This window comes from Blennius ocellaris, assembly GCF_963422515.1.
Source record: "Blennius ocellaris genome assembly, chromosome: 7".
In the NCBI taxonomy this organism is placed as follows: Eukaryota; Metazoa; Chordata; class Actinopteri; order Blenniiformes; family Blenniidae; genus Blennius; species Blennius ocellaris.
In genome coordinates this window covers 9,322,112-9,345,115 of record NC_137656.1, presented here as the reverse complement: position 1 = coordinate 9,345,115, position 23,004 = coordinate 9,322,112, and the positions used below count along the sequence as shown (strand labels likewise).

At 39.8% G+C, this 23,004-nt stretch overlaps 2 protein-coding genes across 3 annotated transcripts; both read left to right on the top strand.

The window, feature by feature from the left end:
- Positions 1–66: 66 nt before the first annotated feature.
- plat (plasminogen activator, tissue) lies at positions 67–13,160 on the top strand. 2 transcript variants are annotated; one of them, XM_080500184.1, is made up of 15 exons: positions 67–127; positions 4,869–4,969; positions 5,427–5,469; positions 5,762–5,896; positions 6,623–6,733; positions 7,681–7,855; positions 8,383–8,474; positions 8,569–8,743; positions 8,832–8,917; positions 9,393–9,455; positions 9,565–9,769; positions 10,112–10,248; positions 10,578–10,718; positions 10,912–11,060; positions 11,159–13,160. In XM_080500184.1, the coding sequence occupies exons 2-15, from the start codon at positions 4,907–4,909 to the stop codon at positions 11,324–11,326; spliced, it is 1,743 nt and encodes a 580-aa protein (XP_080356310.1). In that variant the 5' UTR covers positions 67–127; positions 4,869–4,906; the 3' UTR covers positions 11,327–13,160. The 2 variants fall into 2 exon arrangements, with proteins under 2 accessions (XP_080356310.1, XP_080356309.1); XM_080500183.1 differs by having other exon boundaries at positions 5,427–5,550.
- Positions 13,161–15,565: 2,405 nt separating this feature from the next.
- Positions 15,566–22,690, top strand: LOC308132791 (B-cell linker protein; the record flags this gene model as incomplete). The annotated part of the gene is made up of 17 exons (XM_080499975.1): positions 15,566–15,610; positions 16,324–16,349; positions 16,480–16,514; positions 16,590–16,627; positions 16,855–16,945; positions 17,061–17,107; positions 17,357–17,405; positions 17,546–17,623; positions 18,727–18,755; positions 19,536–19,572; positions 19,778–19,856; positions 20,009–20,129; positions 20,330–20,478; positions 20,920–20,950; positions 21,440–21,508; positions 21,846–22,004; positions 22,574–22,690. The coding sequence occupies 17 exons, from the start codon at positions 15,566–15,568 to the stop codon at positions 22,688–22,690; spliced, it is 1,200 nt and encodes a 399-aa protein (XP_080356101.1).
- Between the last annotated feature and the right edge of the window lie 314 nt (positions 22,691–23,004).

The following is a 23,004-nucleotide window of genomic DNA, read 5'->3' as shown; positions in this document are numbered from 1 at the left end:
CCCTTTACGCGCAGCGGCGTGCCGATATAAACTTGAAGCAGATGGATAATCAGCTCAGTCCTGAAAACCGCACGGACACCGAATACTCACCGACAGCCGAATAAAGATTTTTTTTCCCCCCTGCTCGGTAAGATCAGTTCAATTTACTTGGGTTCTATCCGTAAGCTCTCACTGTCACTACAGGTTTATGCGCACCGGGATGCTTTTACTTTTCTCCTGCAACAGCTGCAGTTTTTTTTTTTTCTTACCCCGTGTCTGACACCTCAATCGGATTGTTAGAACTATTCATCTTTCTACATCCATCTACTGTCTAACTATTTAACGCTAAGTTTTTTTTTTACAATTATGTTAGCATATTGTGCATGACTATTATGGTGCTCAAAATTATGGGTGGGCAACTGCATGTATGAAGTCATTGTTTTGAGACTTTGTTGGGGGGGGTTTAAGAAATTACACACACATATATAGATGTATATATAGATATGAAAAGCTCATATGTATATATGAGGAGAAACTGATTATTACCTTGCGTGTAATCAGTCCTGTGTCATCCCAACACTTTCTCACTCTGGCTTCAACACATCTCTCTGCATCCACCTCCACCTGTTAAATCTGGCAGGACTCTGAGTTTTTTGACAGATACTTGCTTGTCATTCATGCACACAATCTCACAAAGTTTACTATGCGTGATTCAAACTGTCGGTGCACCGATAGCTGCTTCTTGAAATGGGTAAACCGACATTGTGACTGTTTTAGTCATACTGATACGAGTTTGGTTTCTGTCAGTGTACCATCCCGAGCCAGGCTGTCCGGCCTCTTATCGGGTTCATTAGTTGCGGAACCTTCTCCCGGGGCGTCTGTCGGTGCTGACGTTTTACGTTACACTGATACTCTGTGCCGCTGAGAGAAAGTCAAGTCCGTATCTATTATCTGCATTCCTGGCAGTGTGGTCAGCGGGTTTCTGCTTCACACTGATGTTTTGTGACTCAGAGGCTCAGCAGCTCGCATGTTTAAGCCTTATGCTTTGGAGCGGTCCAGACGGAGGATGGTGGTGGATGACACTGTGGGAAAAGTGACCATGAGCTGAGACATACAAAACTATAGACTTAGACTTAGACTTTCTTTATTGTCATTGCACAGTACATCACACAGTGAGGAACTGGCAACGAAATGTCGTTGCTTAGCAACCGGTGAAAAAAGGCATAAAAAACCCCGTATTTAAATATATTTAAAAAAGTAGTGCAAACAGTCAAAGTATATAAATAATAATAATAATAATATATATACAGTAAGTATACTGGGCTTCTTATTTCTAGACATTAGAACCTCTTTGAGTTTGTTTTCTATATATCTGACTATAACTTTGAGTTGCATCCACTTTTGATAGCATTGGTAGTGTTTGAAAACACATCAATGCCTTCTTCTGTCCCTGCAGCTCTGGGAGCGGGATGACTCAGTAATACTCATTCTCGTTCTGCTGACCGCTGAGATTTTATTTCCTCTCCTTCTTTGCAGTCTCTCTCTCCCTCTGTCCTCTTTCTTTCTCTAATCTATCTATTCTTTAATCTTGCATCTTTTATGTTCGCTTCTAATTTATACTCACTTCTAATGTTCTGCTAGTTCTTCTTTGCACTTTTTTTTTTTTTTTTTTACTTTATAAGTGTCTGGTCCTCTGATAAGGAATTTGTGGTGTCATGTTGCACACAGGGGAGAAGCCAGAAGGTAACAATAGAGCTCTCTGTTTGGAGGGATTTTACAGAGCCAGATCACAGCTGTTGTATTGTAGCTTGACTTGAACCCCCCCCCCCCAAGAAACTAATGCACAATGCCTCTTTAAGTAGCTTACTTACCAATATGACATCACATGTCATAAGACAACCTAAGTGATTCACGTGAAGGAATTATAGCCTGAACTGAAGCTCCTGTAAAGGTCACTGAATACATGAGAGAGGCATACCAGGTTAAAACATGTTGGGAACAAGAATACACAGCATGTTTACAATCTCCACTTCAGCGCTGAAGGAACTTTGTAAAGATGGAATAATGCCTGCAGTGAAGGTGTTTCCTCTTTCAATTCCCCCTTTGGAAACACTGTGGGCAGTCCATCCAACTATAAGTACTTGGTTAAGTATCGATTCTGACATTTACAAAGATGACTGACATGAAAATCATTGTGAAAAGATGAATTGAAGTTCCAAATTGCACAGTTGCCATTGTTGTAAACTCTTGCAGGCAGGCTCAGCTGTGGTCCTGCACTTCTTCTGACATTCCTCACGTTGACAGTCTGCATTTCTTTTAAACAAATATGTGCAATTTTGTCAACTGGACTGCTTCATCATCATCGCACGTTCATGCTAATGGCTCAGTGAGCTCAGATCAGTATGTTAAAAGCTCTGGTCAGCACCTCACTCTACTTGCTCAGATGTGGCAAAAAAAAAAAAATGTGTGTGTGTGTGTGTGTCTTGACAACCTTGTACTGAAGTGCAGCATCTTCTTGTGACTCACAGTCTGACTGCTTCCACGCCAACGATGCTTTAATTTCTTCCATTCATATTTGACCCACTAACGACTCGGGGAACCACACTCTCCTGCGGCTGCATACTTGGTGGTACATGTTTCAACTATTAGCAGATTGGGTGTAACAGAGCAATGCGTTTAACCCCGTCAGTGCCGGTAGGAGGCCGGTTCTTCGCTCGCAGCGCGAGAGAGACTGGGAACATTGGAGGCGCCCAAAGTGGGCCTCCGCATGCGAGATAGACTTTGAAGAGGGTGGGATGGAACATGTGTTCATGTCTGATGTGCATGTGTTGGCGTGTGTTTTTGCGTTGATATGTACGCACGTTTCCGGCGTGTTGGGGTCTGCACTGGCTGCATGTTGGCAGGAAACACATGTTTTTCGCTGACAGGGCTTCAGAGAGGGGGGCCTGAAAGGAGGAACGGCTGCCCAATAAACAAAAAGAAGACTCGTGTGTGTGTGTGTGTGTTGTTATCGTTCTGCCAGTGAGGCTCAGTTTGGGGGGGGGGGTTACAATGCAGCACAACAGGGTTTTTATTTGTTTGAAGGGAGGGCAGCTTCAAAGAGAGCTGTACTCTCAGTGGTGAGTGTTTGACTTTGTCTTTTCTAAGTGGGAGTCTATGTTCATATATGAACAAAGAGCTGAATGAACAGTAAATATTTGGGGTGATTAGCTCAAATGTTCCCGAGAACTTTGTGTGACTCTATGTGTGTGGGGGTTTTTTTTCCTGTTAGCCTGCTCATATGTACTAAAATCAAGTAAATTTTTCTTTTTGAAGACATGTTTTAGGTTTGGACTTACAGGTTCAGCGTGGCAAGCAGTAGTTATTAAGTTTACAGTTATTACGCTGGCGGGGAGACTAATGCAGCTTAATGTAAACGAATGGAAAAAATGTGTGTGTGTGTGTGTGTGTGTGGGTGTGTATGCATAGTTCTTTCATCGCCTGATGTGCAAAAACACAGCTTTCTATGAGCTCAGTGAGCCACAGGGTGAGTCAGTGAAGATCCAGCTGGAGGAGAGGAGCGTACAGAAATGGCAAGTGCGTTGCCGGTTTGCTGTTTATTGCTGTGTGTCTGGGTCTTTGCATGCGTGCGTCTGTCAGGGAAGTTCAACGAGTTATTTAAAAAAAATAAGTTCTTTAAATAGAGATTAGTTTTACTCTTCCGTTCTTACTGTGCGTGCTCTTTCTTTCCTCTCTTTCCCATTTTCCTTTCTACTCCTCACTCCCCATCCTTTGTTTGTGACTCATGTTTACTCACCCTTAATTGAGGAAGAACAGTCTACTCTTAAGCTCTTTTCTGCACTCGTTTATAACAATGGAGGAACTCGTCTGGTGCAGATCTTCGCTTTTGAGGATTAAAAAGAAAACAGAAGTGTAACTTATTTCTCACTCTGGGCTTTCCCTTCTGTTTCCTCTCCCTATCTTTATAAGTCACTTCATTTCTCCTGTAGTTGCTGTGTTGCTTTGTCACAGCTGTCAGGATGGGCCAGACACTCTTTTTTTTCTACGTGAAGCCTTTTATCACTGCGGGATGGTCCAGATTGGGTTGTCTGATGTGAGGATAATCTACTTCCTGTTTATTCTCGGTAGGGAAGAAAAAGTTGAATTATGATAAATGGTTTGTTTCAATGGTATGTGCCTGTAAATAAATACAAGGGCGGGACTTGTAGGGGGGGAGGGACTGTGACAAGTGACCCTTCTGAACTCATTGGATGTCCTATGGGAATATTCTGCGAAGGCTGGCGAAACTTCCTGTCCGACTCCAGAAGTTCGTTCAGCTTCAAGAAGCGAGATACAACTTCCAGGTTCCCACAGCTGCCCCCGGTGTGTCCACCCCTTCCTCTCCACAGGCCTCCCTCTGCAGCACGGGTGGGGGGGCTTAGAGGAAGGAAGCTGAACAGAGAAACAGGACAGCTGGGAGAAGACGTCCAGTGTAGAACTTTTTTCCTGCAATTGTCGTCTCACCGTTGAGGACAGATTTACAGAGAAAGGTTTACATAAACAATGAACTTTCTGCTTGAACATTTTAAGTCACTTCACTAGACGGAATTTCTTATAAGACAAAGACGGGAGTTTCCTCCTGTCAGCTTCTACACAACTGGCTGTGTTTTCATATCACTCAGTGTAAGGTTTATATCATGATAAGCAAAGAGCACTTTATTAAATTGTAAGGAGTAATGCAGGACTCAACTTTGTCGTGCCATTTTACAATATTATCGTTTAAAAGAAGAAGCCTGTTAATTGTGGGATCGTTTCTCAATTTATTATAGTATCAATGATTATATAGCCTCCATAGATATATAATGTATTTTATGCATGTTTGTAACATCTATTCATTATTTCTTTTCCAGAAAACTGAAGACCACTTGAGATACAGACCACTGGAGCCATGACAAGACCACTTGAGCCATTAATTCTGATCTGTGCTCTCTGCTGCTTCCTAGCGGACAATGTAAGTACTACAGTTCCAGCCAGATAATGCACCTGCACAGTTGATAATAGCTTATCTAAATACAGCCAGAGGTTTATGACGTGTGTAAGCAGATCTTTACTTTATTGTTTTTGCTACTGTGCAGTTCAAGTCATTAACTTTTTGAGTAAAAAGTAACTTGTGCATTTAAAAAAAAATGTAAATTCCGAGACTGGTCATTATCATGAGAAGATTTGTCTTTCAGTTATCCTAACTTGAGCAAATTATCATTTTTTTGGTATAATTATGAGAGTGCATTTCAAACATTCAGTACTGTCTCCAGCAGCAAAATTATACTTCGCTATAATGAGGGATTGCCTACTCTATGCGTATGTCAAAGTTTATGGAAGGATATTGGCTGCATGGGTTTGCAAACCGCCGGCACGAAACCGTTGCCCGTGTCTGCTGCCCTGTGTTTTACTGGATTTCTCTGCTGCAGGTGGAACTACTCCGCACTAAGAGAGGGACCCGTTTTTACAGAGGTGAGCCTGGCAGGCAGCCAGCTAGACGGACGGTTTTGATTATTCATGTCGAGAAGCCTTCACCCTCCTTTGACACCTCCTGTGAGCCTCACCACTCTTTTGTTTGTCTTGCTTCATCACACCATCACAATCATCATGAGCACGATTAACTTAGTCTTTTAGTTTTCTGCTCGTACGTCTGTCTGTTTTTTTATGTGTATGATTGCAACATTTGGAAAATTATGTATCTGTATTTCTTTATCTTTGATTGATTGTATACTTAATGTCTGTATGTGTGTCCATGTTTCCTCAGTACTATGTGTGGATAGTGAGACATCAGCCGTGCGTAGTTTTGGAGACACTTGGCTGCGGTGGAGAGGGCAGCGTGTGGAGTATTGCCGTTGTGCGTTGAGAGGACGAGAGCTCTGTCATATTGTACCTGTCACCAGTGAGTGTGGATACACAGACACACCAACACAATCAGAATGTCACGTTGTTGTCTCTTTATAATCACACTTCTAATGTTTTCAATGAGAGCACTACTGTATGTCCCTCTGCTTATATAACTGTCAGTCTGCCCGCCTGCCCTTTCTGACCTCTCCCTCTTTCATTATAACTCCTCTTTACCTCTAAATTGCTGTTGCAATCTCTGAAGATTATTTTCTTGTTTGGCCTGCTTCGCTTACGTTTCCAAACCTTTGTTATTCCAGTGCATCCTAACGTGGAGCTTTTGGGTTTCTGTCTTTTTTGAGTGGGCGTAGTTTAGTCTGAGGTCATTTGAACTGCTCTTGCCAAAGCAGCCCTTGCGTGCACTTTCACCCCCATTGACGAATTCTGCAAAGCACAATTACTCTCCCACAGACAAATTACAACCACATTTTGCATTCACCAACCTCTGTGAGCTCATATTGGGAGTGTTATTCTGAGCACGGGCCTCGAGGAAACGTTGAAATAATAAATACGAAATCCACCTGCGGACGGTGTGAAACCAGTTTGCCTCTGGAACAACTTTGTTTGCGTGACATAATATTTCAAAAGGGAGGTTTTGACGATAGTATACTGTAAGTTAGAGGAGAGAGTTGTGTTCACAGCCAGTCACGTGCATTCTGATCAGACTGATAATGTGTTGAAGAAGGACATGACGTGTTTCTGACAAAATCACTGCTTCTTCCAGAATGTTTTGCGTCTCAGTGCTACAACGGAGGAGCATGTAAGGAGGCCGTTTACACCTCGGACTACATTTGCCAGTGTCCCCCCGGCTTCACTGGGACTCAGTGTGAGATCAGTAAGTGATCATTTCCTTGTTGAAATGTGAGGATGATGGTTATGTTACACATCTGGAATTAATTGTCTGATGTTCTGCAGTTTGCACATACTGCATGTTAATTTTTCTGTCCTCTTTCTAGCATAGCTATTAACACTATTCTTTTCTTTGGTTCAATTGTCAGAAAGAGAGAGACACATGTTACTTTTAGTTTATGCAATCAAAAAGTACTAATACATATTTTACAATGCAAAAATATTGTAAATAAGCAGATTAAAGAAGCCCAATCTTTTCAATCATCTTGTCATAGCTTTGTCGGTGCTTGAAGCTTTAATTTTGTGAATGATATTTTATAGCAATATAAAACTTCTGCTTACTGTTCAGCTGTGAAGCAGCAGTAAATCCTGCCATATCTTTGAACACCTGGCCTGTGACACAACGCTGATTAAAACTTAGTGACTCTTGATAAGGTCACAGTCTGACTGTGACTCATCCAGGCTCTGCCTTGGGCCTGTGGTTTGGAGAGGAGAAGAAAGGATCATAAACGATGGAAATACATTCTGGGATATGAATGTTTTTGTCTCTGTGGTCAACCTTTGGGACACCCCACCCTCTCAGTGGGATAATTCTCTGAACCCCAGTGGCCACAGCCAAGTGGCCTTAGCCAAAGAGCCAAAGAGCGACAAGTAATGTAGCCAGACTATAAATCTGAATGTGTTGTTTACGATTACAGTGTATGTTTGGTCATTCTTTGAAAGCACTAATGGACTGATGTCATGAATACTATGAGTTAAAACTATACATATTTTATAGGAAATTAAAACGTTTTCATACTTACTCAAAATGTTTCCAGATCTAATAAACATGTTTTATTGTGTCGGAGTAAAAAGCTGATGTCAGTTAGGATGAAATCAGTCTCCTATATAAAGCTCTTTATCCAGTCTCTCCGTGTTTGTTTGTTTCTGCAGACACCAAGGAGAAGTGCATTGTGGGGCAGGGCGAAGGATACCGTGGCACGTGGAGCATCAGCCATTCAGGAGCCGAGTGCATAAACTGGAACTCCACGTCTATCAGAGGAAGGAGGTACACAGCGAGGAAAATAGACGGCAACAGCCTCGGACTGGGCAACCACAACTTCTGCAGGTGTGTACGCGCCACCAGAGCATTTTGAGAAGACAGTCAAATCAAAGAATAAATCAGATCACTCATCAATAAACATCATTCTAGTTGCAGTCTAATTAGACATGGTCCAAACCTCTTGAAAACAACAACTTCTGCAGAGCCATAAGTCCTCAGAAGGACACGAGCTGAATCGTCTGTCAATATAACGCAAAGTTTCCAAAGCCAGATGTGCCTGCAGAGGCTGGCATCCAGGCCTCATCATAAGCTGGACAGGGAACAAACGAGAGATCTACACGAGAGGCAAACAGCATCAGAGAAGCTCAGCTTGTAATAAATGAAATGGCCACAACACTCCCCGCCTCCCTCTTTTCATTTCCTGTCTGGCCATAGGCTACCAAATCCATTCACAGTGTTCTTCCAAGAAATCAGATTTTTTCTCAAACTTGTCAAGATGAGACTTACAGGTGCTTTCTAGTTTCAGAATAGGTTTTCTATGTGAGCTTTTAACATGATTACTTATCTGCATCATTTCCCATTTTGTTCCCCAGGAACCCCGACAATGACAACACTCCCTGGTGTTATGTTTATAGAGGCACCCAGGTTGTCTGGGAGTACTGCTCCTTACCCAAATGCCCCGAAGGTACAGATTTTCATTAAAAAAAAAAATAGAAATGCCTGAGATGCCATCACTGGAATATTTTTTTCACTCATGTTTGTATTTGGTTTCGGAGCAGATCAGTACAAAGACTGCGTGACGGACTTGGGTCAGTCATACAGAGGCACGACTTCTGTCACGAAGAGCGGCTCTCGCTGTCTCCCGTGGGACTCTCCGGCTATCAGGCACAAGCTCAACAATGCTTGGAGACCAGATGCACTGGAGCTGGGCCTGGGCAGCCACAGTTTCTGCAGGTGGGGATGTCGCCACATGTGTGGTAAATATCTCCTTTTGTGCCGGAAAAAAAAAGTGCCAAAGCCTTTACTTTCTTTCACCCAAAAGGAATCCAGATGGAGACACAGGTCCATGGTGCCACACCTACAAAAACATGCAGCTGACCTGGGAACTCTGCACCATCCCCAAATGCTGTGAGTATGCCTTGTTTTGTTTTTTTGAAACTACCACAAAGAATTGATTTTAAAGTTTGGATTCTAAATAATATACCACCGACACCAGAAAAGCTGAGATGACGTTTAAAATGTAAAATAAAAAAAAAATACACAGAATACACAGAATAAGTAAAAGTAGGATAATTTCATGTTTTTGATAAAAGGTAAGCAGCATGTCAGATGGATGAAATACATTTTACCACTCAAAGAAAATTTTATTTTGAACTTTATGGCTACATCTTCAAGAATTTGTGACAGAGAAATGTTTGCTAATGTGAAGAATTTCCATAGATGTTGGATTCTTTACAGGTTTTTTAGTTTTATAATGCAATGAATCTACCATTTGTCAGGGGTTAAAAGTCTAAACTGCAACAATCTCCACCAGATGAGCTTAAGATATTGCAGTTTAATCCATACAGTGATGTGCTAATAGACACACTTTTTATTTTTGCAGCAAGACGCCCCTCCATCATCACCACTGTTGGTCCACGTGCTCCCACCATCAACAATAATGGAGGTATAGGGCACCTTCTCATTCAATGAAAATCAACCTTCGAATATAACCACGGGTCCTCCACTTGTAATTTGATTGTTTTAACTGTAACTGCAAACTGTTCTGCCTTTAGCAACATGTGGCCAGCGTTTGGACAATACCCTGAACCGCCCGGCGTTTCGCATGTACGGTGGCCGGGTGAGCGACATCACAGAGCAGCCGTGGCAGGCAGCCATCAACGTGTACCAGCCCCGTCACAAAAAGCACTTCTTCAGATGTGGGGGAATCCTCATCGACTCCTGCTGGGTCCTGTCTGCCGCTCACTGTTTTGAGGACAGGTGGGGATGAGTTGCAGTTTTCTACACGCGATTAAAGCATGCAAGCTTTGTCAAGAGACTTTTACTTTCTGTTATCAGAGTCCAATATGAGACTGGTTACCTTTCCTGCAATACCTCACTTAGTATGTCTGTATTACTTACACTTCAACTTGATACTTAGTTTGAACCATCTTGCAGCTTTTCTCCAGAACCAATACTTTTTCAACTGCAGAGCCAAGGCAATCATGCTCCGACGTCTCTGTTTTCGACTCCCGATACACGATGTGCGATCTTCTGCTGATTCTGTTTTCGACTGAGCTGAGAAGCCAGAAAAGATAAGATATTTTCTCTTCATAATTTTAGACTTAATGCAGAAAAACTGGAGGTGGTTTTGGGAAGAACGTTTCGGAAGCAGAACTCCAGCAGTGAGCAGATTTTCAAAGTGGCGCAGTACTGGATCCACGAGGACTTTGACAGCGAATCGTATGACAATGACATCGGTGAGACAGCGATTTATTAGATCACATTTGATATACACTCAGTGAACACTTCATCAAGAGTAACTGTGCCATCTTGTGAAGTCCCAACACAGTGAATTGCTTCACTGCATCATAAAAATGTCAGATTCTAATGAGCATTGTCGTGAGCTTTGTCATGCATGAATGTTAAACCAGAAAGTGACTCTTTTTGTCACCGATTTTTATTTTTATTTATTTTCCCCCGGCAGTGATGATATGGAAGTTTAAGTGGGCACCAAAGACTTATTAAAACATTCCACATTTTCCCAGTGCATTACACTGACTTTCCTTTGGTCGCTCTCCACTTGCAGCTATTTTGAAGCTGGAGTCGGATATTGGCATGTGTGCTGTAAACTCTCCAGAGGTTTTCCCGGCGTGTCTGCCTGAACGTGGGCTGGCGCTGCCTGACTGGACCGAGTGTGAGATCTCAGGCTATGGAAAGGACACGGAATGTAAGCAAACATGGCACCTAATTCACATGCATTTTACAAGGTTTGGGTGGCTGTTACTGTGTTACCGTGGCAATTGTGTCCTTTTAAGATTTGGTGACATTGTACACAGCTGACCTGCAGAGGGCAGTGGAGGCTTCATACAGATCCACTCATTTAAGCCACTCTCTCTCTCTCTCTCTCTCTCTCCCTATAGTTTCTCCAGAGTACTCTGAGCGTGTGAAGAGAGGACACGTGCGCCTGTGGCCTACAGAGCGCTGTGTCCCTGACGTGCTATCGGGACGCACCGTTACTCCTAACATGCTGTGTGCAGGTGACACCCGGGGACTGGATGATGCTTGCAAGGTGGGAAAGCCTGCTTCTCACCACACGCCTCCTTATTATACCAATGCTGGTATTACTTGATCTAATTTTTTGCTTTTCTGCCTGGGCTTCACTCACAGGGAGACTCTGGTGGTCCCCTCGTCTGTCGAAACAAGAACAGGATGACTCTGATGGGTGTGATCAGCTGGGGTGACGGGTGTGGCCAGAAGGATAAGCCGGGGGTGTACACCCGGGTCACACATTACATCGAGTGGATCAACAACAAAATCAAGGCGAATCCAGTTTAAAGGAAGACAAAGATCCAAACATGGTGTTTGAAGCACACGTTTATCATTTAGAAGATGGACAAACGGAGATCCACTGGGTTCTACCGGGAGCTTCTTTATCAGTGGGTCGATGTCCAAGTAGACGGGAGCTTTCCTCCAGCGGGTCCACTCCTGCTGAGACACACAGGAAGGACCTCAACCATGAGTTTAAATGCTCACCGTGGCTCCACTTTCTTAAGTGTCTTGTTTCTTACTGTGTTGAATGTGACATTATACGAGGACAGAAATAGGGAACCCACTGGTTTTCCTCCCTCGGGGCCGTTTAATGAATTAGATTGTATTTCTTTGTCTTTTAAAGCCTGCAGGATCTGTTTTCTCAGTTGTGCCTTTATTGAACCGAGGGCTCAGGTAGTTTAAATAGCAATTATGTGTCTATACTTTGTTCCTTGTCGGCTGGCTTTAAGCTGGTTCATACAACAATGCCACAGGGGTAAACCTCTCCTCTACAGAGCCATTCCATGTGAACCGGACATTATTCTCATAGAGATGGTTGTGCTACTCCAAAGGACATTCCTGTATGTTGTGTGACAAAACTAAGATTTTAGGCCACGGTGACTTAATGAGTTCAATGGAAAATGTTCTGCAAATACTCATGAGGTTCCAGGCCTTCATCCAAACCACAAAATGTATCTGCTGGTTCAGATTCAAGCTTGTTTTTGCAAGCTTCTTACTTTAGCTCATTCAAACCTCATTGATGAGCATGGACTTGGATAGATAGGAGCAGGAAACATCCAATTAAAAAAAAGGTTCAAAAGGAGAGCAAAAGTAGGTTGAGTTCTTCTTCACCTGGGTTGACCCCAACGTGTTTGTACCATACGCATTCTCTGATCATTGATTTTATATTGAAACTGTTTTTATCACTGTTCTATTAAACTGCGTAGCAATTGCAACTTTATAAGAAGCTTTTTTTTTTTTTTAAAGATTTATTTGTCGGGAAAATATTGAACATTACAAACAAACGCACAGTCAGTATGAACATTTTGTGGTGTTTCGAACAAGCATCAAAACATTAACAACAACTATGAAAAATAAATATGAGAAAGAAAGCACAAATCCATGTCTATTCACTTGTAATATGTAATTATGTCAATTGCTGTTATCATTTTGCTTTGGAAGCTCTAAAGATTGTCCTAATAGATCCAAATTCCATAGCTTCAAGTGTCCGGAGAAGAAAGCTTGGTTCAATCCGATCAAATGCCTTGTTTGCGTCCATGGATATTTTTAGCATTTGCTCACCATTTTATTGGGCTGCGTCCACTAAGTGTAGCAGGCGCCATACATTGTCAGCTCCATGTCTATTTTTGATAAACCCTGTTTGATCTGATTGAATTATCTTAGGTATCACATTTTCCAGTCTGCAAGCGATTAGTTTTGATAAGACCTTATAGTCTGTATTTAGGAGACTGCTAAATAACTGCAGTCTTTTATTGAAGGCATCATATCTTGTGGTACTTGAGACATCTATTCTGGAGTATGTGTTCTGTGTTCCTGAGTAGAAGGAAAAATCTTTTTGATTTGGATGGAGTGATCGCCATACTTCAATTATGCCTATATCTTTTATACCTTTCTTTAACATTGTGGCAACTTTATAACAAGCTTTCTTCATTCTGTGATAGATTCTCAAGGGAGACTGTGCTCCAGATGTTTTACACTAAGTTAATATTTATGTGTTTTATACTGTTTTGTAGAATATGTTAAGCTTGTGTATTGCAACCTAATAATTTATTGTCAGTGCCATTATAACCCCATATTACAACATCCTCCTTTGTCAATAAAGTTATTTGTAATAAATCATTTCCTACTTTTGAGTTTCGAGAGATTTTTTTTCTTGCTGCTCAGTTTCAGAAATGTTCATCAAACACCACACAAAAAAGAGATAAAATAAATTTGTGCACATTGAGTTCATATTGTCTTTTACCATTCATCTTCTCATATTATATACTTGCTTTTTCCAATTTCAAGTTACATCGGTACTCTCACTTTAAGGTGACAGTTCTAACCAAAACAACACCATGATTAAAGTTAAAACATGAGCACAGATATCTTTTCTTTACATCTTTACTTCAGGTTAAATGAAGAAGATTTGCATAACTATCTAGGTGTTCATCAATCCACTTGACTATGGGTGAAGGGAGTCAGCATGAAGTAAGCATGCTGCGTACCCTCATAAGCCCTTCACACCTGCTATACAACAGTAAACTATTAAAGGGTGTACTAATATATTTGTTTTGCTACTTGTCGCATCAGCGATTGTTAGATTTCTCAAAAAGCAAAATACATTTTCAGGGATGTCAAACTTAACACTCATAGGCCAAAACTGGCTTGCCAGAGGGTCTGATCTGGCCCGCAGGATGACTTTGGAAGTGAAAAAACAAATTAATTCTAATTTATCCAATGGTTTAGTCGCTGTGGTAGAAATAAAACAACGCTACCTGTTATAAAACAAAGCCTCATTCATTTTTTTTTTGTGTAATAAAAGTTTGTATTAAATCTTCTCTGTAACAGCTGCGAGGATTCAAAATCACAAGGATGTTGCTGAAATTCCTATAGAGGGGTTACAGTATATGATTCTTTGGGTTACAGTAGGGAAATTTGGATGAGCTGTGTAGCAGCTCACCTGAAAGCAAACATTGGCCGCCCAGATGAGTCGGTGCTTGTGATGCAGGTAGGAAATGCAAATGAGCTCAAGCTCGAGCTGCTTCAGGTTCTCACTCTATCGCAAGCTTTCGGTTTCTGGAGCTGCTCACACAGGAGAGCTGACACAAAAAACATTCCTATATGATTTCAGCTGAAACTTGACCTCAACTCCTGGAAATGGTAAACTGTTTTATTATTTCTCCAACGTAGTTCTGTTTACGCCGATACACTCTGGGTGGAGTCAGGAGGAAGTGAACAAATGTAGTTCAAGCTTGTGGTCGACCTGTTGTTTTAATATATTTATGCCACCAATGTTTTTCTCATGGAGTTGTGAATAATGTGAAAGATTGATAGGAGCAACACTGGTAATGTCGAGATTATGCATGAGGGTGAACTGTAACAGAAAAAAATATGTTGAGAACCTGCATTATTATAGATAACTGAGGGATAAGCGCTTACCCTCAATCACTTGTAGTAATGTTATATGTCCTGTAAAATATGGAATGATTCCATTAAGCTTTCTGTTAGCTTGTTACTCACATTAAATAAATTATAAATATCCTATCTCTAAAATAAGTGTGTTTGATTTTACAGAGACTTTCGGATCATATTAAATCATGCTGATGTTTGTGTTTAAGTTGATCACATAGTGCTTACCTTAATGGCTTTGTACATTAGCATACAAATATAATGTAGTTACTTCTAAATAAGTTGCAAAAATCCAGACACTTCAGTTTAAAAAGAGAGAAATAAAATACAAATTGGAAAACTTCAAGATAAACAGAATCAGTCACAGAAAAAAAAAACATTTGTTGAAAAAAAGAGATTACATACATATGAAATGCTGGATCATGTCATGTTTATTCCCCGCATACCATTGTGGAGGTAACATCCACTAATAGAAGTGTTATCCTACCTTATTTTCACAAGACATATCTTGAGAAAACCAAGCTAAAGTTCCTGGCTAATAATTCAACCTGACAAAAAGCTGAAAAGCAAAAATATGATCCAATCACCTGCACAAAGTAAGTGGTAAGAGCTCTCATAGTAAGGTTATTAATGTTCGAGTCCAGTTAGATGTGTTTCTGTGTGCTCTGTTGCATGTTCTTCCCACATATGCACGACTTTCTCTCCCACAGTCCAAAAACATGTTCGACCTGTTATCAATTGTTAATCTATCAAGGGTTTAGAGAATGAAAAGATGGACAAAGATAAAGTCTTTCAGTATTCCAAAACCAATAGGGAAAACATTTTGAACAATTATCACAATTCTATAATTTAATTTACTGATAAACTCTGCAAAATACTGCCAATTAATAGTTTCATGGCAAAAGCTTGTGCATTACTTCAAACAGGTAAGAGTTATGGTCCGGTAGCAAGTGTTTGTGCTGATATCACAGATAATGAGGTGAAATCTTTAAATGGTACATGTTTTGTTGTACAGTAGTTTGCATCACATTTTACTCAATTGCGACAGGGCTCTTCCTTTTTCCTGCTGTTGGCTCTCTGAGTCACAGATAGCACTTTCCGTTGTGACTGTGACTCAACATTTACATCTGAGAAATGCGACAGGTCTGCAGCAGCAGTTCAAAGCAGAACACTGTCACGGTAACTCGACTCCCCTCTGAAATATACATATTTTTGGAGCTAACGCAGAACGAAAAAGGTCATAAATAGCTGATGAGTCACGTGGGCTCTTGGTTTTATAGCTTCTCACCTGCTACTCATTTATCAACCGGGCAGCAACTGTTATCCGGCCTGTTGTTTTGGAAAAACAGGTTGAATACAAACCCTCCCCCACCACTGCTATCCTCTGTCCATCACCATTCACTTCATAACGAAATTTCCTCTATAACCACCTGATGCAGTCATTTTTACTTCCTGGTTTTGTTTGACATGCTAATGTCCTTCTGTTACATCCGTGCAGGTGAACTGTGCTGTTGTCTCAAATGTTCTCTGGTTTGTTTTCACCACTGGGCTGGTCCATAACAAAAAGAAATCTGAGAAATATTATTCTGTGTTGCCATTTTGCTCCTGTTTTGTTTTTGTCGCTTCAGTCCTCTACAGTGATTGTACTTTACAAAGTTTTTTTTTACTGTTCTTCACCAAATACAGCTCTCTAAAGAGAGAAACAGAAGTGTTACTCAGTGCAGCCAATAACTCAGACTGATGGAAGAAGCTGATAATTAACTAGAAGTAAATGATTGCTAAACAGACATGCAGCTTATCACAGGCTGGTTTTATAACCATGAGGTCTTACCTGTGTGTTCCCATTCCTTTGACCAACTGACTAACGTGTCTTGCATTCCCTTGTTTTACAGAGCTTCTTTGAAAAACTGAAGAACCTGTAAGTACACAGCAACCCCCCCCCCCTCCAAAAATATATATAAATAAATAAAAAACAAGCATCATGCCTTCTCCATAATACTGTATTGCAGCAGGTACTGTGTGACCCTTGTTTCTCTGCTTTTTCCCAGGCATAGTGGACCTCCAGCTCCCCCTAGAAGGACAGGTGGGTTTTACATTTTGTGTGAAAACATATTTCCAGGCCTGTTTTTATATTATAAATTCATCGTATATGTTTCAGATAACAATGCAGACTTTGGGTGGCCACAGGATGAATTTGTAAGTACAAATTCTTTGCATCGGCAAAGGTTTTAATGTATATATAGAACTGAGGCAGATATTTGTGGACTGTCCATCTACTCTCATCACACTGGGCTCCATATCACCACAGTTGATAATGAAATAAGGCAGGGGACAATCAATCGCAGTGCAATATTAACGCCACAGAAATAATCAGGTAATGGCTTATTATTTAACTCGTTCTGATCAATATATCCTCATGACAGGACGATGAGGATGGTGGCATGTATGAAGCACCTCCGTGTCAGCTGGATGTGAAAATTCCACATAGACAAGTGGAGGAGGAACTGTATCTGGGTAACAACACTGTTTTTAAACCCACTTGTAGATCCAACGTTCAGCACAAACTCTTCAGACAACATGAACCTAACGCTTCCCTTAAAACTCTATTAATCTGTGCCTTGTTTTATAGGCAGAACGTCCGAATCCACTCATCTACCCAGACCAAGCAAACCCCCGGTAACATGTTTGTCTGTTGCGTGTGTTATTATAAAAAAACAAAAATGTTGCCGTAACAACATTACTTTTGGATGAATTAATTAATTGGTTACTTAGTTGTGCATACAGGCATTTATCTACTGTTACAACTGACTGGTTCTTTAATTATTTTCAGTAAGTAGTAGGCAATACCGACACTTTTTCAAGGGAATAACTGGAAGGATTTTCAGTAAGTTGTTGTAATAAACTAATCTCCCCTGTGTTGCCAAGAACCCTCAACAACGCAGGGAATTCTCCTTTGAAACCAACACTAAAAAACGTGAGTTTGTAATATGTAATTTTAAGTTTGTAATATGACTTTGCAATATATACATATATATATATATATGTATATATACATATATATATATGGTTCATTCAATGTTCAAGGGTTATGTTACATGTCTTTCTCCCATCCAGCGCCGAAAATTGACAGAAGGGAAAAGCCTGGGAAGAAGAAAGCGCCTCCTGTTCCAGTTCCAGTATCTACTGAAGAAGGTGCGTTTATCACATCTACGGACACAAACAGGCCTCTAATACTTTATTCTTCTGCATGAGGTGATTAGGTGACTGACTACAAAAATCAAGATTTGATTAAACAGTTTCTGTTGAAAATAACCATTTGACAACAAAGCACACAGGAATACAAACACTATTGGTGTCCCACAGAAAATTAATAATTGGTTTAGGACAAATGAATTCATGCAAAGCTGTCTAGATACTAGAACTGTATCAAAAAATATAGTGAAACTTTGGTCTGCTTGAAGGTGGAACTGGTTGCAGCTGACGTTGAAACAAATGAGACAGTGCCACCTACTGTAACTTCGTTGAGCTGCACCTTAGACCTTACTAAACTTCATGAGTAATCTGATTACAGTGTGCTGTGCCAAAGCAATATTAGCTATTCAACTTTTAGACCTCGGCTTTACCACAATTTTCTTTTTATGATGTTTCTAATCATCCCATCATTATTCTACGTCTGTAAAGGCACAGCAAAGTGCTGTGGAAAGGAAAAATATTTCACATTTCATTTGCCAGTGTTACTTATAACAACGGTATTATTTAAATGTTTTGATTATTTAAAGGTTCCGAAGATGGAAATACATTTTATTGTTTAATCTTTTCTGATTCAGACATGTTATATGTTGTGTTGTTTGCCCAATAGCTATGTTCCGAGTATAAGTTCTGCTTTCAAACATTTACAGAAGAAAAGGCACTAAATTATGAAGCATGTGAATGACCCGTTCATAATGCATATATCATACTGGTCCAATATAATAAATGGCAATGGTGGCACTAATTATAACTGACAGAGAATCAGTATATTGCTAGATCGAAAACATAATACAGTGGGAAGTGGAGATGCTCGATTGGCTGCTGATATGTATTGTAATACAGTTTATACAAAGTTAAATAGATGAAGTTGTGTTGCCAAAATAGATGAGGAGTTTAATCTTTTCCTCATTTCACTAAATAATTCAAGAGGGACCTGAAAATAGACATCATTCTACATGACAGTGTGCACCAAAGCCTTATTTATTACAATATGCATATGATCCAAAACCACAGATCACCAGTAGTGTTTCCTTTCTACATTTCAGAGGTTTATCTGGATCCCAATGAAGAAGAGGTGACTTTAAATCGTAACGTCTTTCGTGTTTAATTTCTTTTTTGCTGTTGCAAATGTGGTGAATGACATGCTTTATGTGGGGAGAGGTGTGTGTTGGCAAATGTGTTCATAAGAAAATTGGAAGAAGAGAACTAAACATGTTTGCATCTTCTGTAAGTGACCATTAAAAGTCATTACTTTAAAAGTAGCAGAGCTAGCTTTATATCAAATGTGTACATAGTTGTTTTTTTTTCCTATTGATTTTAATGTCCAGCATGTTTCAGAATAATCCTGGAAGAAAACCAGTAAAGAGCTCTATCAGTCGGTCTCGAACCCAAGCTGTAGATTCAACCTGTCTTTACTCTGTGATCTAATGGTTTTGTACATAGCTGCCTGTAACTATACAGATATTTTAAAGCTACTGCTGAGACTGAGGGCTGCACAGCCATGTCGTAGTTCGCGCACTCATCTCATAGTGAGAAGGGCTTGACGCTGTTCTTCCTGTGCTTGTGTGTGTTTCACTGGGTGCTACAGTTTCCCACTGCCAACGATAACGCATTTGAGGTTAACCAGTGATTGTAAAGTGTCCATATCTGTGAACGTGAGTGTGTGTGACTGTCTTCATCTCTGTTATTGATGATGGATGGATGCTGAGCCTGAGAGGCCTACATCATGGAGAAAGTTTTTTTTGTTTTGTTTTGGGTTTTGTTCAGAAAAATGTTATGAATCATATGGAACATCACAAACAAGATATACGATCTACTGAACTCTCGATCCTACTTGTTATCGTCTGTCTTTCAGGAAAATATTGACGACTTATACTTGCAGCCAACAGAAGGTAGGTTGCATTGCAGTTTGTGCATCTCTATTCTCTGAGAGATCAACGCAAGTTATTGCAACTTTTGCACACACACACACACACACGCACACACACACACACACACACACACACACTCAAAAAAACTAAATACTGGAAGATTTTATTTGTAGATGATGGGAAATGTGATTTTAGAATTGCAATTTTCTTTCTATGTGTTGTTCAGCATGTAATCCTCCCCCTCCTGGACACATAAGGATGTCTCTACCTGCTATAACAGCAGTCATGGCTGCTCCCAAACCCACGTGAGTACATGTCCTGAAGACATCGATGCTCAATAGTTTTTTTTTTAATTCATCAGGAAAATGCATATATCATCATTATAGTGGTGGCATTAAATAGTAAATATCTGCTGCTAAACATGCCATGAAATGTAATAACCTCACACTGTCTGCAGGATGAAGCCTCCACTTCCCAGAGCTCAATCTGTAAGTGTGTCTATTCATCTCAGTGATTCGTCTCATCATTCTCGCAAGCTGAGCTTTCTACGAATTCAAAGTAAAAGTATCAGAATTGAGGCTAGTTTTAAAACTTTTTCCTTCCAACCTTCTATTTCTGTTTCCTACGTGGGATATTAAATTTGACCTAAAATGACACAGCAGTGACGTTCAGTTCCTCCCTTTCAGAATTCACTCTTGCCACGCATGACGGACATGAAAACAGGTCAGAATCTCATCTTCTTAAACGGATTTTGAATCAATATGAATCACATGTGAAGACAAAAGTTGTAGTGGAGATGAAGAGTATATACATTGCCTCTGCAGCTCCGTCAGTTGGAGAGAGACGCGCAACTTTTCCCATCAAAGTCCCTCCGCCGATAAGCGCTAAGCCTTCTCTGCCTGCAAACCAGAGGGAAGTTAAATTTGGGTAAGAGCTGATGAATACAGAGAGGGAAGGCAAAGTTTTATCAGACAGTCAAAACTTAAGTTTAAAATAGTAGAACAGTCATTTCCATTAATTTCCAGCCCATTTTTTGTCATTGACCCCAAGTGCCCATCCATGTGCATATGTCAGAATTACACTTTCGAGTATACCATCAGACGTCTTCTTTTTTTTTTTTTTCCTCCCCCTAGCAATCCAAATCCTCCTTCGGCAGACACTAAGCCTGTGGGTAAGCTCACGTTAAAAAAAAAGTTCCCTTTAAATCCCAGAGGGATGAATGCGATCACTTGGAACTCACTTTGAAGCACAACTTTGTTGGAATTAAACTTTTTATACGATCAGGTTGTTTCCCACCAACTTGTCTTTCTCCTCTAACAATATTAATATCTGTTCATGTTAATATCTGTTTAAAGTCTTTCCCAACAGGACGAAGATGACCAAACCATCTGGACATGAGGTACAGAAAAGCAATCATTAAATATAAAGTGGTGGAAGACGTCATCAAAAATTCTACTTTTTAAAATCCCCTATTTACATATAAATTAAGTGAGGTCATTACCAGTTTATTTCTTTGTGATAAATCTACAATATGAGTCCTTTTTAAATACTCAAAAGCTGTCAAGGTTATTCCAGTGATTCTCAATATAGGGACTGGTCATCTAAACAAAATATAATTTGCAGAAAAAAACAATCCGTAAGAAATTATTATAGTGAATTGTCATTTCTATTCTTCATTGTGACGATGTGATGGTAAAGTCAGAGACTTCTGAAAAATAGCTATCATGTTTTAGTAACACGTTTCTCAAAGCAGTGTTTGGGTTAAAGCCATCAAGCTCCCTCTCCTCTGATGTATAATTATGCATTAGAAACATAGCTTTAATCTAACTGCAAGTTATGTACTTGACGCCGTGTACTTTGTCTTCTCCACTGCTGTCAAACACTCCAGAACAAAAAGTGGTTTGCTGGAGACTGCAACAGAAGAACAGCTCAGGAGCTCTTGTTGAGTGTCAACAAGGTAAAACACTGAGAAACACAAGGCCTGGAGGGCAGCGTGTTACACAGTCAATAGCAAAATCTGCGAAGTCTTTATTAGAATGCAGTTAAATGTGAAACTAATCACATCTAAACCCCTGACTCAGACACCTTCGGGCTCTGTGTCTGTGATTTGTTTTCCACTTTCTCCACTCAGTCTGTCCAATAGTCAAAATGTAGAATTATTCCTGGAGTTAATTCATCCCTCTATGTTGTTCCTCAGTAACCTCATATATTTGTTGAAGCTTCATCTATTTAAACTTTTCGTCTCCATCTTTTTAAAAATGTATTTATCACCTCGGCTCTCTTTGTTGCTGCAGGACGGCGCCTTCCTCATCCGACATAGCTCGGCCCAGGGTGACCGCCAGCCTTATACCCTCGCTGTGCTCTACCAGCAGAAGGTGTACAACGTTCCCATCCGCTTTCTGGGGGACACACAAGGCTACGCTCTTGGAAAAGAAGGCAAAAAGAGTGAAGAGGTGAGGGCAAAGAGGACAGGTTAATACGGGGAAGTGTGCAGCCTCAAGAAAAAAAATGGGTATAAGCGGAATACCATGTCCCATCAGAAACGTTCCTTTTTATTCTCAAGAAGAAATCACAGTCAAACTAAATGAGTGGAATGTAATTATTAACTATATAATGAAATACATCAATATAACTTGGTTAATTTTCATTTTGATGGAGATTAAATAAATAAAACAATTTATACAGCTGCTAACTGTGTATAGACCACATATTTGATTTAATTGTGTTTGTTTTCATTTTAAATTAAATTAAATTAAATTAAATTAAATTAAATTAAATTAAATTAAATTAAATTAAATTAAATTAAATTAAATTAAATTAAATTAAATTAAATTAAATTAAATTAAATTAAATTAAATTAAATTAAATTTAATTTAATTTAATTTAATTAAATTAAATTTAATTAAATTAAATTTAATTGATTTACCACATTTTTTTAAATTCAATTTTGGCATCCTAATCAATACTTTTTAAATTTTTTATTTTTTTTTATTAATATGCATTTTCTCTTTCTCTCTTTCAGATTTTTACCAGCCTGGATGACATGATTTCTTACCACAAAAATAACCAACTGCTTCTGATTGATAGCAAGAGCCAGGCCAAGCACACAACACATTTAATTCACCCTGTTCGCCCTTAAAACTACAACATGACAAGCGTCTCTTAAGTCATGTTCACATGAATCATTAGAAAATGTCAGTTCATAAAATTTCCACGTGAACATACTCAAGATTTATAGTGAGTCACTCACAAAATCGCAATTACAACTTCATGAAAACAGTCACAAAAGCACTGTAATGTTAAATAGCAAAAGACAATGCCATGAGACATTTGGAGAAGCATCAGCGACACTACAACAAAGAATCACACAGTATTTAAATGGGGATTTTTCCTGTCATGTCTCATATTTACCATTATTGTTAACAGATATCACACAAAGGTAACTGTCCTTTC

Excerpts from the sequence above, each read along its gene's own strand:
- plat (XM_080500183.1), top strand. The coding sequence starts at position 4,907 with ATGACAAGACCACTTGAGCCATTAATTCTGATCTGTGCTCTCTGCTGC. Across the intron at positions 8,744-8,831 it reads GGCAGCCACAGTTTCTGCAG|GAATCCAGATGGAGACACAG; the intron begins GTGGGGATGTCG and ends TTCACCCAAAAG. Across the intron at positions 8,918-9,392 it reads CTGCACCATCCCCAAATGCT|CAAGACGCCCCTCCATCATC; the intron begins GTGAGTATGCCT and ends TTATTTTTGCAG.